The following is a 16,469-nucleotide window of genomic DNA, read 5'->3' as shown; positions in this document are numbered from 1 at the left end:
GAAAATAGCACAAACAAAGGCCCTGGGGCAGGCATGTGCCTGCTGTGGTCTGGGAGCAGCAGGATGGGCAGGGAGGAAATGAGACCAGAGAGGGAATGCCGGGCCTGGTCCACCATGGAAGGAGCTTTTAATAGTAATTATGGCTACCTTTACTGGGAGCCTACGAGCTGGGTACTCTATATATATTCTCTCATTCTTATAACTGCATTGAAAGGTAGGAATAATTATTCCATTTTATAAGTGAAGAACCGGGGCTTGAACAGTCTAAATGTCATGACCAGGAATCGAAAGAGTGGGTGCAGAGTGGGGTCCCGTCTTGAGGCTACAGGGAAACTCGGGTGTCTCATTGTCCGACTGAAAATCAGTCCGAGTCCTTCCTCTTGCAAAGAATGCAGGGGAGGGGCAGCGGGTACTGAAGGCCCCTTCTCCTCCTCTCTCCGAGGCTGACTTTCCTCCCCTGCAAGGTCACAGAGCATTGGTGCAGCGAGGGTGATGTGGAGGCCCCCGGACAGTCCCCCGGAGCCCCCGTGCCTTTGGGAAGATCTATGCTCCCATAAAGTGATTCAGAAGTTTGGGTGGGTCCGTCTTGGGCACTCAGTGACTTGGTTCATGTTCTTTTCCTATAGATATGACATTTTAGGGGCATTTTCTGATGTAGAAAGTAATCTGTGTGCATGGTAGGGAGTTGAGGAAAGAGTCCGTGGTGGCATTTGGCTGTGTCCCATTGTTGCACTCCCTGTGGAAGATGCCCTGAGCCCGCCCGGGGCTGGGGGTTCCAGGTCTTCACCGCCCAGTGCTGAGCCTCACACAGAACCAGTGTTCAGTCAGTGGTAATCATGCTGTCTTTACTGCGTTTATTATTATTTTAAGATTTCTACTACTAACAAAAATAATAAGAATAGGATTACTCAAAACTCCCCAGACAAGGGAATGTGCTGTTGTTTACCAGTTCATCTGGGCCTTGATGGACCATTCTTAGCATGGGGCTAGCCAAGTGATTCTACCTCAAAATGACTAACAGGCAGTTTGGGTAGTGCTCTAATTTAAATTAGAAGAATTTTGGTACAACTCATTCTTGGCTTTTTTTTTTAAGTCATTGTGCCAATTCATTTTAATTCAGATTTAGGGAGAAGGATCTGGAAGTCATGGATACACAGTCTTTGCAGCATGAAATCTGTGTCTAGAATTAGTGGATGCCTCCGGGCTGCGCCTCTGGTGGTCTGTCCTCTGGCTGCCCACCCGGGCCTGGCGCTGCTCTGCCCTGCGTTACGATGGGGTCTGTGGTTCTCTCAGAGCAGGGACTATGGGTGAGAGCTGGCCCCTCTCCTTTGCACGCTCTGCAGAGTAAAGAGCAAGACCTGATCCACCAGGTCTGGCAGTGGTCGAGCTTTCCTGCAACAGAAGATCTCTAACAGAAGCCAGATTAAGCTGGTGTTTCCTCAGGACTATAAAGACACCCATCTGTGTGCTGTGTCTTTTAATCCCCATGTCAAAGCTCCACGTGGAACATGGCCACACCCTCGTTTTACGTCTGGGGAGGTGAAGGTCAGGATGAGCATGTGGGTTGGTGGCCCTGAGGGCGGGTAGAGTAGAGCCAGGACTTGAGCCGGCACCTGCCTGATGCCCGAGCTTCTGCTCCACTGACGGGCTGTTCTCTTGCTCGAGCCAGCAGCGTCCTGCAGTGTGACCTAGTGACTCACGGATGGGCAGCATTTTGCACTTTCACACGTTAGAGGTGACGTGTGCTGTGCTTGTAATTCAGGGCAGTCTTTCTGCGGTCCTCCTGTTTAACCTGCAGAGCTCGGCAGCAGGTCTTTCCACCGTGCCCATCCTGACCCAGGCCCAGGGTCACTCGCTGAGCCCATTCAGAGCATCAGGACTCGATGCCACCTCATGCTTGTGGGCAGGGTGCTGGCACAGGCCTCCAGGGGAGTGCCCTCCTGGTGCCCTCTGAGCAGATCTGCGCTGAGGGGCAGCAGGGCACAGGCTTCAGAGCCGATGGACCTGGGTTCCCACCTCTGCTTCCCAGCAGCTGCCTGACCTCGGACATGTTACTGAATCCCAGGGAGCCTCAGTGTTTTATCAATACAGAAGGAATAACAACGTCCAGTCCACCAGGGAGGCCATACTGTGAGAATCAGAGAATGTGCTAAGTGCCCGCCCTGTAAGAGGTGCTCAGTCAACCCCAGCTGCCTCGGACACCGTCACCTGGAATTACTCACCTGGCTGAATCCACCACCTGCCCTTTGCCTGGAAGATCAGTCACAGCTGCCTGTCTTGAAGACTTGGCTTAATTACTGTATTTTGTCTGTCACTTCTCCCCCCAGCCCTCCTGCTAGGCTCTGTTTTACGATGAGGGTCAACGAGGTGCCCTACGGGACTGTACCCCAGTGTTCGCCATCCCCTGTAGCCATTTCTGTTCGTGCTTTCTGTTGGGTGCAGTTGAAATAAGGAGACCTGGGGTCATGCATGCTCTCTGCATGGCACCCTCGAACACCCTGCAGGCCTCTGTCCTGACCTGTCACCTCAGCCCATTCAAAACAGTGGGAAACTGCTGACTGTGGCTGTGCACCCAGCACACCAGGGCAGTAGCTGGGTGCTCAGGGCAGGTTCCTCCACTGGCACGAATGGGCTGCCAGGGCCCAAACAGCATGGGTCAGCTGTCAGCAGCTCCCGTGTTGTGGTATGCCTGCAATTTCATGGTCAGGAAAATAGAGGAAGGCGAGGATGATGGGGTGAGCTGACTGCAGGCTCCCCTGCACCGAGGGTGCCTGTCCCCACTCTGCACTGTACCTGGGAGATCGTCGTCTGCCCTCAGCAGTTGGAGGCTCGGGAGTTGCTGAATGCCACGGCCAGGGCCGTAATTAATAATAGCAGAGGGTTCCGCTATTCCTGCCCACACTTTTGTTTTCCTGACTGTCCTGATATATGGAGTTCAGTACATAACGATCTGCTTCAGGGGTTCTGTGTCCTGCCGTGCGGTCATCAGGCACCTACTTGGCCCAAAGACGCCACGCTCACGGGAAGGGCTGAGACCAGTTCCTCCACTTTCTTTTCACTGAGTCACACGTTTAGATTTTAGCAGGTCTCAGAACGTTGCGAGGACGGCGGGCTCTTAAATCAGGAATTTCCTTTAATAAGATTTTGCTTCCCCGGGCCCATAGCAGATGCCCCATAGATGTTGACAGATGTGTGGGCGGAAGAACGCTCTCCCTTGTCTTATATGCACAGTCGATTCTTGATTTTTGGGGATTTATGAGCTGTGCTCAACATTCAAACTAATGGTGGAATTAACAGTGAGCCCTCAAGGCAAGAAGACTCCCAGTGTGAGAATCCCAAAGATTCTCTAGATGACAATTCTCCTCGCATAAGAAGGTAGAAATGGTTTTGGTGCCTGAAGCTGTTTGATTATTCGAGTTGCTTTTCATTGGCATTCACTTGGCCGGAGTGTATATAAAATTTGGGGTATGTATATAGAATTTTGGGTTCGAGAGGAGTGTGTGTCTCTAATTACTGTTATGAATTCATTTCTTTGTCCAGACCAATGCACAAACCCACTCCAAGAGCCTGATGCCCCCTGTCATCCTTGACTTACAGTCTGTCTCCCATTTTCTCCCCCATCAGTGCTGCACACGCAGGGCCCTGTCGACGGTAGTCTTTATGCCAAGGTGAGGAAGAAGAGTGCCTCGGATCCCGGCGTCCCAGGGGCGGCCCCGGCCATCTCAGCCAGCAGCCCAGACCACGGTGAACACACCCTGTCTGTCAGTAGCGACTCGGGCCACTCCACTGCCTCGGTGAGGACCGACAGGACTGAGGAACATCTGGCTTCAGGAACTAAGAGAGGGCTGAGCCCCCAGGAGAAGGCTGAGTTGGATCAGCTGCTTAGTGGCTTTGGCCTAGAAGATTCTGGAAGCCCCCTCAAGGATATGACCGATGCTCATAGCAAGTACAGCGGGACACGCCACGTTGTGCCGGCCCAGGTCCACGTGAATGGAGACGCCACACCAAAGGACCGGGAGACGGACATCCTGGATGACGAGATGCCCAGCCATGACCTGCACAGCGTGGACAGCATTGGGACCCTGTCCTCCTCGGAGGGACACCAGTCAGCCCACCTGGGCCCCTTCACCTGTCACCAGAGCAGCCAGAACTCCTTGCTGTCTGACGGATTTGGCAGCAGCACTGGCGAAGATCAGCACAGCACCCTCGCCCCAGACCTGGGACTTGGTGTGGACCCCCTGTATGAACGAGAGCGGGTTTTTGGGAGCCGTGAGCCCAAGCAACCGCAGCCCGTGCTCAGGAAGCCCTCCGTGTCCACCCAGGTGCAGGCCTATGGGCAGGGCAGCTACTCCACGCAGACCTGGGTGCGCCAGCAGCAGATGGTGGCAGCTCACCAGTACAGCTTCGCCCCCGACGGGGAGGCCAGGCTCGGCAGCCGCGGCCCAGTGGACAGTTCCAGCCTGGTGCAGGTCCAGCCCAGGGTCCCTGTCACCCCTGCCCGGGGGGCCAGCAGCAAAGTGGCCGTCCAGAGGGGCATAGGCCCTGGGCCACATCCCCCCGACACACAGCGGCCTCCTCCTGGCAAAGTGTTCAAACCTAGGTTTCCAGATGTCAAAGCTGTGAATGGGACTGGCCCAGAGCTGAGTGCAGACCCCTCCCCAGGCTCACCCACCCTGGACATCGACCAGTCCATCGAGCAGCTCAATAGACTGATCTTGGAGCTGGATCCCACCTTCGAGCCCATCCCCACCCACATGAACACACTGGGCAGCAAGGCCAATGGCCCCGCGCCCCCGGACACCATGGGAGGTGGGCTCCGGGCAAGTGGCCACCTTCAGGACACTGGAGAAGGCCCCGGCAGGACCTCCGTGCGGCAAGGTGAGCTGGCGTTTCACGGGATGCATACTTACCTGCGTCTGAGGTTTATAGAACAGGGCTTCATGTGAGAGTGCTGCGCTCTTCACTGGGCCTGGAGGAGGGGAATGAAGAGGACAGTTGGACCCCTGGGCACAGCTTTGTGGGGACTGGTAAATAACTGAGCAGTCCCCGTGGATAAGATATTCCCAAGCTGGCTATGCCGGGAGCAGAGAGGCTGTTCATGGGGGTGATAGCCCTGCGATCCAGAGGGTAGAGAGCCGTGTGAGTGGGTGGAGGGTGGGCAGTGGGGAGGGGCGATGGGAAGAGCAGGTTCGGGAGAGTCCACGTAGGAGGTGCTGCAGGAATCCAGAGCTACGAGGCCAGGCTCCAGGGCCCAACAGCAGCCCCAGTGCAATAGGGGGTGCAGTCCTGGTGGGGGCCCTTGTCTGCACCTTTGCAGTGGTGGGGGCCATGCTGACTCAGGGAGGCCAAGACTTTGAGGGCCCTTACTTCTAGGACTCGGTGGTTTGGGACCCAGAGCTGGGGCTTTCTGCCCAGCTCTGAGGCCTGGGAAGGCCGGGGGTGGCTGTCATGGACAGGCAGTGACCTCCGGGTATACGGCTGCATGGATGTGAGGGCACGTGTTGGGATTGGGTCTGTGATGTACTCTCTGTGTTGGGAAGGCATTAGGCTGTGGGGTCCTGCAGAGCTGGCCAGGTCGACCTGGGAGGATGCTCAGGAGGCAGAGGGGTGCTAGGATGGAGTGGGGGCTTCTGTGGCAGGGAATGGCATGTAAAGGCTGCAGGGAGAATGTGCATCTAGAAGCTTCTGCAGGAAAAACATGGGCCAGGCCCAGCATCCAAGCCTGGGTGCCCCTGAGGTCTGGGGAGGTGGAGGGCTGCGTTCTGGGAGCCTGCATGCTATCAAGCAGGGACCAGGACCCAGAGGCCACTTCAGGGCTAAGAGTGGTGTCCACGTGAGGCCAGGCCCTCTTGTATGAGGCTGTCTGCATCTGGGGTGTCAGCTGGCTCCCAGGGCCCTGCTGTAAAAGTGAAGACTGGAGAGGTAATGAGGGAAGGAGCCCTGCTGCTTCCTCTGTCCTCCTGAGTCAGTGTCCATTATGCTGAGCGAGTACTCTCATGAGCAAGACTGCCATTCACACCGGCTTGTCCTCCGGGCCCTCTTCATCTACCTAAGGGCCCTCGGCTGCAGGGATGGCTCCCCGTCTTATAGTGGAGTTTCCGGAGGTGTCAGGAGGTGAGGTGGCCTGCCCAAGGTCACACAGGTCTTATGCAGTAGAGCAGGAATCAGCCCCTATGGCCTGCTCGGAGGCCCTGCCTGGTTTGTAGGCAGACGGGGTGGATTTTAGACCTGCTCAGGTTGGGACAGCCGGGGAAACATGCGCTTTGCAGACCTTGGTCCGGCTGACTTTGGGTAAAGGACGTAATCTCTGAATTTCTGTTCTCTCCATCTGTTAAAGGAAACCCTATCACAGTGCCTGGCCGATGGAAGAGTTCAGGAAATGCTGGTCCGCGTGCACCTGTCGTGTGCCTGGATCATAAGTGAGCGGTGTGACTTCCCGCTCTCCTGAATAGCATTAACTGGAAGTTGAAAGAAGCTAAGAGTCTCTCTGAGTAGATTATGACTCTACCAGCTAGCCACAGAACAACAGTAGTCACAGGAGCAGTTCAGCGGTGCCGGGTCCAGGTCTAAGGATTTGGATGAACTCATTTAATCAAATACAGTCAGGAAATTCTGAGTTTAAAAAAGGTTTCAGTGGGAACAATACCGTCCACGTTCTCTCTCTTAGCACATGACTTACCTCACCAAATCTACTTAAAAGAAATTACTTGGAAAAATTAAAATCAGAAGTTTATCCCCCTGGATTAAAGTCTGCATTGAGGCTTGGAAGAGGTTGGAGTTGTCCGAGTGTGTGTGGGAAACAGGATTTCAAGGCTCAGGTTGCCATCTGATGGCTTCTCTAAGTTAATATGTTTTCCAGTTGGCAGAATTCAGTCCTTAGTGATTCCTGTTCTTGCCGCAGTGACACACAAAGCCTGAGGTTTTAGAATGTCACTTCACCAGCTTCACCCTCCTGTTGACCGTGCGTAAATTACTCAATAAGCTTATCAGTTTAATTACTGGAATTTTTATTTTGATTTTAGATCATCTCTAGTTCCTTTCATTATAAAAATAATGTAATGACATTTTTGAAATTAAAGAACTTGAGTACTTCAACAGTAGACCAGGAAAGTTCAGTGCATGTTTGGTTATTAATCATGCAAATTCAGTTAAAGTATTTTTAATCTATTCATTTTTGACAGGAATCATGGGCCTTTTGTTGGTTTTTAACATACTTTTAGAATTACAATGATGTCTAGAGATTAGATATAAGCAAACTGGATGCTAATCTTCAGAGACCTTTTTGAAATTTAGAAATGAGCTTCTGGAAGGAAGCCTGGAGCATCGATGGTACTAAAGAAGTGGCTCACGCCATCGGGGATGGGCAGAGCGAGCCATGTCCTTCTGTCCTTCTGCCCTGAGCTTGGCTTTCAGTTGCAGAATGAGCTTCCTGCTGTAGGTAAGCGCCAGGCTGGGGAAGGCAGCAGGCCTTGGAGACTCACACCACGTTTGACATAAAGGATCTGGACAGTGTCGAGGCATTCTCAGAGCAGCCTACATGCGGGCTTCTGGCTCTTGTTCCAGAACATCTTGTCTTGATAGAAATACCATGGAAGGAATGCTCACGTCTGTGGCTCTTGGCCATTCGAATTGAGGGGGGAAGGGAACTTCCTCCCCTCCCTGGCAGATATAGAGAACTCTGGAACCCATTTGATTTTAAAATTTAAATGTCAGTATTTACATCTCTTAGTTGGAAAAGACTAGAAAAAGAATCACTAGATGGCAGGGAAGGTCAAAAAAGTGTGGTAATCAACTGCTTCTGAGTCCTGGAACATTTCAGAAGGTTTGGGGATGCTGGAAACCTGTGCTTTGAAGATGTTCCAGATTCCCAGCACATATCACCCTTTAGGTGGGGGAGCCAGGGCTGCCGAGCTGACCTGGTCCACATGTGGCTCTTAGTCTACTGTGCTGAGTAGGAAGGGCCGGCGAGTCTGAAAGCCTCCATGACATGCCCAGGAGGGTGGCCATCACCCTATAGATGCATTGTCTGTGTCTGTGAACCTGAGGCTGGGCCCCAGTGACGTGGGGCAGTGTCTGACCAGAGCTGCCTCGAGTCTTGCTCACAAATGAAAAATGGGCTGGAAAGTTCTAAGACACTTTATCTTCTAAGTGAGACCCTCCCTGGCCGGCCTTGTATCTTCTCCCAGATGCAGGCTGCACAGTGTCTCAATTCTGGCTGTCCATAAAGGTTTGCCACAGAGACCTCAGTTAGTAAAATCCTTCACTCTTTGCAGATGGTGTCCTGATTATGAGAAAGACTGCCAGTTACCTGGTGGTGGGGACTTGGGAATGGTATTTCCTGGAGCTCCTCCTGGGTGCTGCTGCATGTCCTGCCTAGCTCGCATTGCACCAGCTCTGCAGGCAGCAGCATGCCCACCGTGGGTCTGGTTATTTCTGAGATGAAAATGATATGTGAAAGTTGAGCATTTTCTAGGCAAGTCTCCTTGATACCACCATGATAATAATAATGATGAGGATGGTGGTGGTGGTGATGATGGTGATGGTGATGATGGTAATGGTGATTGATGGTGATGGTGATGATGGTGGTGATGATGATGATGATGATGATGGTGATGGTGGTGATGATGGTGATGGTGGTGATGGTGGTGATGATGGTGGTGATGATGGTGATGGTGGTGATGATGGTGATGGTGGTGATGGTAGTGATGATGGTGATGATGGTGGTGATGATGGCGATGATGATGATGGTGATGGTGGTGATGATGATGGTGATGGTGGTGATGATGATGATGGTGGTGATGATGGTGATGGTGGTGATGATGATGATGGTGGTGGTGATGGTGATGATGGTGATGGTGGTGGTGATGATGATGGTGGTGGTGATGGTGATGGTGGTGGTGATGGTGGTGATGATGATACGGTGGTGATGATGATGATGGTGATGGTGGTGGTGATGATGTTGATGATGGTGGTGATGACCATGATGATAGGAAGCTCTGCTACTCTTAGTGCCTATGCCATTCCAGGCACCATGTTGGAGCTTGTCTGCATCACCCCTGGCCTTCATGCCCACTGTGATGTGTGAATAAAGTTTCCATTTATCTGGCTGTACATCTCATGGCTGTGCTCTTTTTCCACTAAACTCAGGCTCTGCCGTCAGCCATAAAACCCCTCGAGGGCAGTGCTAGTGACTTATTCATTTTGTTTTCTGGCACATGGTAATGTTTGTAAATAGAGGGGGGCCATGGTACAGGTGGAAATGCAAATGGCTGTCCAAGGACTCAAGTGGCTTTGTTGAATTGGCACAGGGACCTTAGCAAGGGTTATGTAGAGACAGTGTAGGGAGCCCATCCCCACCCACAAGACAAGAGAGAGGCCTTTCAGAAGTGAGGTCTTAGAAAGCTTTGAGTGACCTTATAAAATGGGATGAGGTGGGGGGCATTTTGCTCCCTGCAGGCACTTAGTACCTTTAGGGCTCCCCTGCTCTGGTCTGACACCAGACTGGGCTTCAGCCTGGGGCCCTCTGGGCACTGCTGTGGCCTGGTGCTGTCCCCTACCCCCAGGTCTCCCAGCTGCACTGCACTGGGGAGAGCTGGGGCCAAGGTGCCTGGAAGTGCAGGTGTGTTCAAGTGCAGTTGTGTTCAAGGACTGGGAATCCAGGTGCATGGGAGAATGGGGAAGGAGGAGCGAGTGTGGACCCTGAGCATGAAATGAGACAGAACACTTGCCCTGCAGGATTTCCTCAATTCCCCGAGGATGCAGTCTCAGAAGGTTGAGGCGACCTGAGCACCACCCAGAGCAGCAGGACACCAGCCTCCCCCGTACCCCAGCAATGCGCTGCAAGGCTCCTCCCTCCACCTCTGAGGCTCTGTATTCTTGCAGGGCTGTGCTTCCAGAGGTGCTGGGCAGAGGCACTGGGCTTCACAAAAACACAAAGCTCTGCCAGGATGGCCCATGCTCAAGGCGCTCCTGGTTATCTCCTTGAATGAGAGCAAGGATGACGTCCATTTCACGGAGAGGAAGTTTGAGGTCAGAGAGGGCGGGTGACTCTGGCAGAACCGGTCTGTGGTCTCTTTCTACAGAGCCATCCTGTGTTAGTTGTTAGGTTTTTCTGGGAAGAGTGTCCAGCTCAGAGTCACACTTGCTATAGACCGTGTGGTCCGGGGTCATGTTGAGTAGACAGCGAAGGACACAGGGTTGTTGTTTAGAGTCACAGTCCCATGCTCAGGGCCTTTCCTCATCGTCCTTCTTCCCTTCAAAGACAAGATGACCATTTGCAGACCAGCGCGGTTGGTCCCGTGTCCAGATGGCAGACAGACTTGACGCTCCCTACAGGAGCCGGCAGCATCGCGCACGTGGTCAGCAGCTCTGTCCTTCACGGGAGAGGACTTTGCAGGCACCATCCTTGGCAACTGCCAGTGATCCAAGTAATAAGAGTGAAGAATAATTTCTACTGGTTTCTCCTGGGAAACCTGAAGTGCTCACTCTTTGGTGCTACGTTTTAGTTCTGTTTTGGTGTGTTTCAAACAGTGAGGGTGGCGTGGGCACAGGCAGACCTTTTTTTAGATGGGAGGTACTGTGCTCACAAGTGTAATGCAACCTGGGTTTGGGTTCATTCGCATCATCTTAAAAGCTGTAGCAGAGTAGAGCTAAGGAAATGTGTCAATACCCCTTTAGTTAGGAGTACATTTTAATTCTTCGTTGCAAGACGAAAAAGTTATAGAGGTCTGTTGCACAACAATGTGAATATACTCAACACTACTAAACTGTACACTTAAAAATGGTCAGGATGGTAAATGGAATGGTATGTGTTTCTTACCACAATTAAAAAAAGAGTAGTTTTTTAAAGGCTACAATAATTTCTTAATTGATCTGCTTTATATATGTATATTTGCATCCTATGGGGTTTTTCAAGGTCATGGACTCCTGTATGTGTGTCTTTTTGCCTGACTCTGTCTCCCTGCCCAGCCCCACTACCCGCCCCCCCAGTCCCTCCTCTTCCTTCCATGCAGGGGGCTCCTGGTGATGCAGGTCTGGAAGGGGTTCACAGGCTGTGGTTAGAGTTTCTGGCTGCCTGCTCTGCTCATGGTGCCTGAACCCCGTTAATCTAACTCCCACTTCACGCTTGACCTCTCACTGTCCACTTACACCCCCTATTCCTCTCAGCTGCCCAGCAGCCAGGCCTGTTCCTGCAGAGCGTGATGGTGAGCCTCCCTGGGCCTGTGAAGGCATGCTGGACCCCAACTGGTGTCTCCAGGAAAACTCTGGATGCGGTTTTGAACTTGACCAAGAGCACATGGTTTCACGCTGCATTTAACGCCGTCCAGTCGCAGTACAGCTGCAGGACGCTGGGGCCCTCAGGATGCACAGGAGCAGGTCTGGCCGCCCGGCACAATGTCTCCCTCAGGGAGCCCGAGGAGGACTGTCCTCTCATGCAGTGGCCTCCGCCTGTCGGAGACTCTTGGGGTGGTCGTGGGTCAGTCCAGGGTCCCCTTCTTTCTGAGATGCCTCCCCTGACAACCTCCCCTTCCCCGCGGGCCCAGGGCTTCCCACCTCCTCCCCGGGCAACCTGGAACTATGACTGTCCCTGTGCTCTTCTGTCGTCTCCCCACTAGCCCTGAGCTCCTGGAAAGCAGGAGGAACTAGGAGTTAGAGGAGGGACTTCCTCCTCCCCAAGCCCAGCAGGGAACCAGGATAAAGGAGATTGGGGAATGAGGGCCAGTGAGCCAAGGCCAAGGGCACTGGTGACGCCTCCATGAAGGACTCCTGCCCTCTGGTCACTGCCACAGGCACAACTGTGCTTTCTCTGTCAGTGAGCTCCTGGCACTGGAGACAAACGGGGAGGTGGGAGCAGGGGTCCATGGCCTGTCTATGCCCCTTCAAACTGATGTTTTAGGACCGTGAACAGCGATAGACCATATCACATGCAAGTGCGTATTTAGTAACTGAGCCAGCTGCCTGCGCTACAGAGAGCTCTGTGCACTTCCAGTTTGGAAGAGATTCCAGAATGAAAAACACATGGTCACCACTGGAAACTGTTGTTACAATTTCTGCCTTTAATTGCATAAAACCAAATTTGAAGTTTGGGAGTTGATGAGTCAATTCCGTTGGCTCCAGTGACCCTTACTCCACAAACAGGCAGATTCAGGTGCCCCACGTGGTCGCCCCGACAGGCACCTCCAGACATTCCTGAGAGGCCCAGAGGTGCGGATGCGGAAGGTGGCTTGTGGCCTCCGAGGCCACTCCTGCCTGATCTGGACTGGCTGCTGGACTGTGGCAATGGTTCTCAACCCTCTCAGGCCCACGGTTCTGTTTTTACAACATGTATTTTCAGATGCTGTCTTTACTATCCTGAAATCAAAGCCATAACTAATATAAACTATTTAAACACATATTTTTAAAAATAATCTATGTAACACCCTGAAACTAAAATGTTAAAGGAGAAATAAAAAGAAAGCAATTTAAAATAAGATAATATGCATTTCAAGGTGAAAACCTTTGAGCAGGCCACCCTAGGAAACAAAACCACCGCCTCAGATCTTCTTTATTGTGGAAAAATGCACCTCACATAAAATTTACCATTTTAACCATTTTAAGTGTACAGTTGAGTGGCAGTAAGTACCTTTACAATGTTGTGCGGCCATCACCACTGTCTAGTTCCACACATTTTCATCTTCTCAGAAGGAAACCCGTCCCCATTAGCTGTACCCCCTCCCCCTCCCCCAGCCCCTGGCAGCCCCTAATCTGCTTTCTTCTTTATGGATTTGACTCTTCTGGGCATTTCACATAAATGGAATCACATGATATGTGGCCTTTTGAGTGTGGCTTCTTTCACTTAGCACAGTGTTTTCCAGGCTCATCCATGTTGTAGTGAGTGTCATAGCTTCATTCCTGTTTAAGGCCGAATAGTATTCCACTGTATGGATAGATTTCTCTGTGGATGGAGACTTGGGCTGCTTTCGCCTTTTAGTGGTTGTGACGAGTGCTGCTGTGAACGTTCAGGGCATGTATTTGTTTGAACACCTGTCTTCGGTTCTTTGGGGTACATATTCAGGAGTGGAACTGCTGGGCTGCGTGGTGATTCTTTAACTTGCTGAGGACCTGCCCCCTCAGGTGTTTGAAAGTCCACTTGGGAGACCCCCTGGCCTCTGGTGTGGGTGGCTTGTTTTCAGAAGCTCTGCCTTGGGTGCAGTGGAGAACAAGCTAGTCTGCACTGGCGTGATCCCCTAGTGGGCACATGCCGTCTGCTCTAGGGGGAGTGCTAATTTAACTTACCTAATCCAAGGGCAGGTGGTGGTAAGATCTCCGTCAGGAGAGAGAGGTTATGGCGTCTCCAGCAGGGACCGGCCTGGCAGTCACAGCTCTCTCAGCTTCCGTCTGGAAGTCTTGTGCATCGTTTCTCCTGTGGCCTCACCTGCCTGCAGCGCTGTCCACTGATGGTGGCCCTGAAGGTGGACGGCCCTAGTGACCTTCCTGAGTTGCGTTGTGTACCCCCTACAGTTGCTAAAAGATGACGTGTTTGAGGAGAAGCCAGTAGGATCAAGTAATCTTGGGGGGAAAAGCTGATAAAAAAAGAAAAGAAATTCAAGTCAGGAAAAAGAACTAAAGCCAGACACCTGCCTCTGCCAGTGGTCAGGGTAGAAATTGTGTATGAGGAGAGCGGTGATCTTGCCTTCTGTTTGCTGTGTGGCTTTTTACGTCTGTGCTTTAAATTACAGCCTACTTTGAGTGGAACACGGGAGTATTGCTAAAATTTCTCGTATTGGAAAGATATACTTTCTAGCTTTTTGGACATGTCATTTCCCTTTTAAATAAGCCTTTTTAGAGGAAGTGCTACCGCCTAACCAAGCACTTCGGTGTTTCCTAGTGGAAAGGATTTTCAATTTTGCAATCCAAAAGATAGGCTTCCCTTACTTGGCCTCTTGGTGTCAATCTGTCGGAGCCCTGTTCCCGCAGGCACTCCTGACTCTGGCATCGGGTCGGAGAGAGTGGAAAGAGGGAGATCCAGAGGGCGAGGTCCCAGCTGCTGAAGGCGGCTCCTGCTGAGCTCTTGAGCATCCTGCTGAGCTCTTGAGCATCCGTCAGCTCTCACTGTGAGAATTCTAACAGGTGTCGCCTCTCTCTTCAAGAATATAGCCTGCAGGTGGAAGGGCCTGGTAGGTCAATCCCTACATCAGTTTAGAGAAGAAAAGAGCTCCTTAAATCATTCTGGGACCATTTAAGCTGGGCAGAGTGTTTGGGCTTGTCATTATCATTGTCACGCTGTCCGTTCTCCTTTTCCACACTCTATGTTTAGAAGATGAGTGCGTTTATCTGAATGAGCTGAAACCAGGAGGCAGGAGGCTGAAACTATGGAGCAGTCTTTGGTGATTGTTTTCACTCCTAGGAATACAGGGGAGTTTCCAGAACCCTTGTGTATGCCTGTATGACTCAGGACTTCATTCTTATACGGTCGTATAAAGATAAATAAATAGCTTAGGGTGCATCACCTTCTCGTGGCCCGGATAAAAGACGAAGGTCCTGTTCTAGGAGGTCATGAGTTTCTGTCTACTCTTCAGAGCAGGAGTTTGCCACCCAGGCTGCACAGTGCACTCACCTGGAAACTTAACAAAATGCAGAAGCTAAAAGTGCCAACGCAGCTTCTGCCTCCAGAGGGTCGGGTTAAATTGGCCTGGGTCACGGCCCAGGCATCAGGATTATTTTAAATGCTCCCCCCGCCATGTATAACTCCAGTGGGCATCCCGAGTTGAGACCTGCCAAGGTTCTCGAGCTTGTTTGTGTGTTGGAAACACCAGGGAGTTTTAAAAAATGCTGACACCCGGGCCTCATTCCCATGGGTTCTAACTTCATAGGTAAGGGGGGTGGCCGAGAGTCAAGATGTTTAATGCGATGCTAATGTGCAGCCAAGCTTGAGAACCGCTGTCTTACGTTTGTGTCTCTGACTTGTGTGTCCCAGTCACCTGGAGGGCTGACCCATCAGTCGGTGCGGCAAGAGAGCCCCCGCCCCCAGGTTCTGGTACAACCTGAAACTGTGACCCTGCTCAGAACTCACAGGACTGGCAGTGTCGTGTGCCAGGGACCCAGGCGGTAACTCCTGGTGCTGTGATGCACCTCCCGGTTCTCAGCTTCTTCACCTGTCAATGGGGTCAGATAGTCACCCCGAGGGGTCTGAATCACCCTAGTGTGGTGCGAGGAGAACACATGTGCTCTCCTGGTACCAGAGACGGTGTCAGGGCACACTCGCCGTTAGGCTGCGTGACTGGGAGTTCAGTGTATTTAGGAAAAGGTGCAGAGTTGCCAAGGAGCTTCTGGGTTTCTTAAATACAGTTTTCTAGTGAGTGATCTGAGAAAGTCACCTCCCACACCTCCCTCGGTTCAGTGGTCAATTGGCGACCACAGTGCCAACCTCCCAGGTCAGGCTGAATTCAGTCCTGGGTTCGAAGTGGTTGGTGGGCACCCTACAGTCTTAGCCTGACTCCTTCACTTCTCCAGAGCTGCTCAGGGCATCTGGGTGCCCCCATACAAGGACTAGCTGTCCTGCTCTGTCCTCAGAGCACCCTCAAACTTCCCTGTTTTGGTCTTCCACCCTCCTGTGTGACCCGTTTAAGGTCACAGCCACCGTAGACTGGGTGTGCCGGGACTAAGGCCCCCTTTGGTCCTGCTCCTAGCACAGCCACCCGGCCTGATCACGGCATGGCTCTGTCCCTAGGTGTGGCCTGAATGACCGAATGACTGAGCATTGCTTAACTCCCAGGCTCAGCGAGCTCCTGTGTCCCACGGTGACTCCGAGGCCTGGCCAGGGCTGAAGTGACATCGGAATAGCCCACTGGCTGGCTATGCTCAGTGTCAGCATGTGTCCTTTCTCTGTCCTTGACCCCAGCCCCGCCCGTGAATAAAGTGAAGTTGGTGCAATAAGGAGATGCGCTGGTCTCTGGGAGTGGCAGCTAGGCAGGCACCTGGGGACAGGTGCCCACATTACAGTCTGGGTAGGCAGGTCCTGAGGCCTGGAGTGAGGAGTGTCTGGTGGCGGGAGGAAAGGTGACCCATCTGAAGACATCCAAATGCCCAGCATAGGGACCGGCTGAAGGTGAGTCTCATCTAGTCGCTTGGCCATTGCGGAGCATGTCACAGTGCCACGTGTTGGTGGAAAAAGCAGGTCACTAGGATGAGACTGACATGCATGATTCTGTAAAGGAAGAGCTGTCCCAGACGGACCCTCGCTGGAGATCCCGGCAGAGGTGTGAGCGGGGCTTGTGCGTGGACATGCAGGGCACTGGATGTGCGGATGTGCTAACTCAGTGGTCCTAGCTTGCCGTGTTTTCTGCACTGACTCTTACAGCCTCTGTGACTGCGAGGGGCAGGGGGTCCCAGTGCCTCTTCTGCTGACTGGGCAACAGCGGGAAGCAGGTGCACGCAGCGCCTGGGCTGTGTGGGGAGCAGTGGGGGGTGCCTAGGGCTCCAGCAGCCCT

At 52.5% G+C, this 16,469-nt stretch overlaps 1 protein-coding gene across 6 annotated transcripts in view; it reads left to right on the top strand.

The window, feature by feature from the left end:
* TNS3 (tensin 3) overlaps positions 1 to 16,469 on the top strand; it is a 252,434-nt gene that overhangs the window by 172,062 nt on the left and 63,903 nt on the right. For all 6 annotated transcript variants that reach the window (XM_058534774.1, XM_058534773.1, XM_058534772.1 and 3 more), the window contains one exon: positions 3,625 to 4,878. In XM_058534774.1, the coding sequence (XP_058390757.1) occupies positions 3,625 to 4,878 (1,254 nt within the window). The remainder of the gene's footprint in view (positions 1 to 3,624; positions 4,879 to 16,469) is intronic.

This window comes from Diceros bicornis, chromosome 41 (assembly GCF_020826845.1).
Source record: "Diceros bicornis minor isolate mBicDic1 chromosome 41, mDicBic1.mat.cur, whole genome shotgun sequence".
Taxonomy (NCBI): domain Eukaryota; kingdom Metazoa; phylum Chordata; class Mammalia; order Perissodactyla; family Rhinocerotidae; genus Diceros; species Diceros bicornis.
The sequence above is the reverse complement of the archived record's forward strand: the minus strand, read 5'-3'. Positions and strand labels throughout refer to the sequence as shown.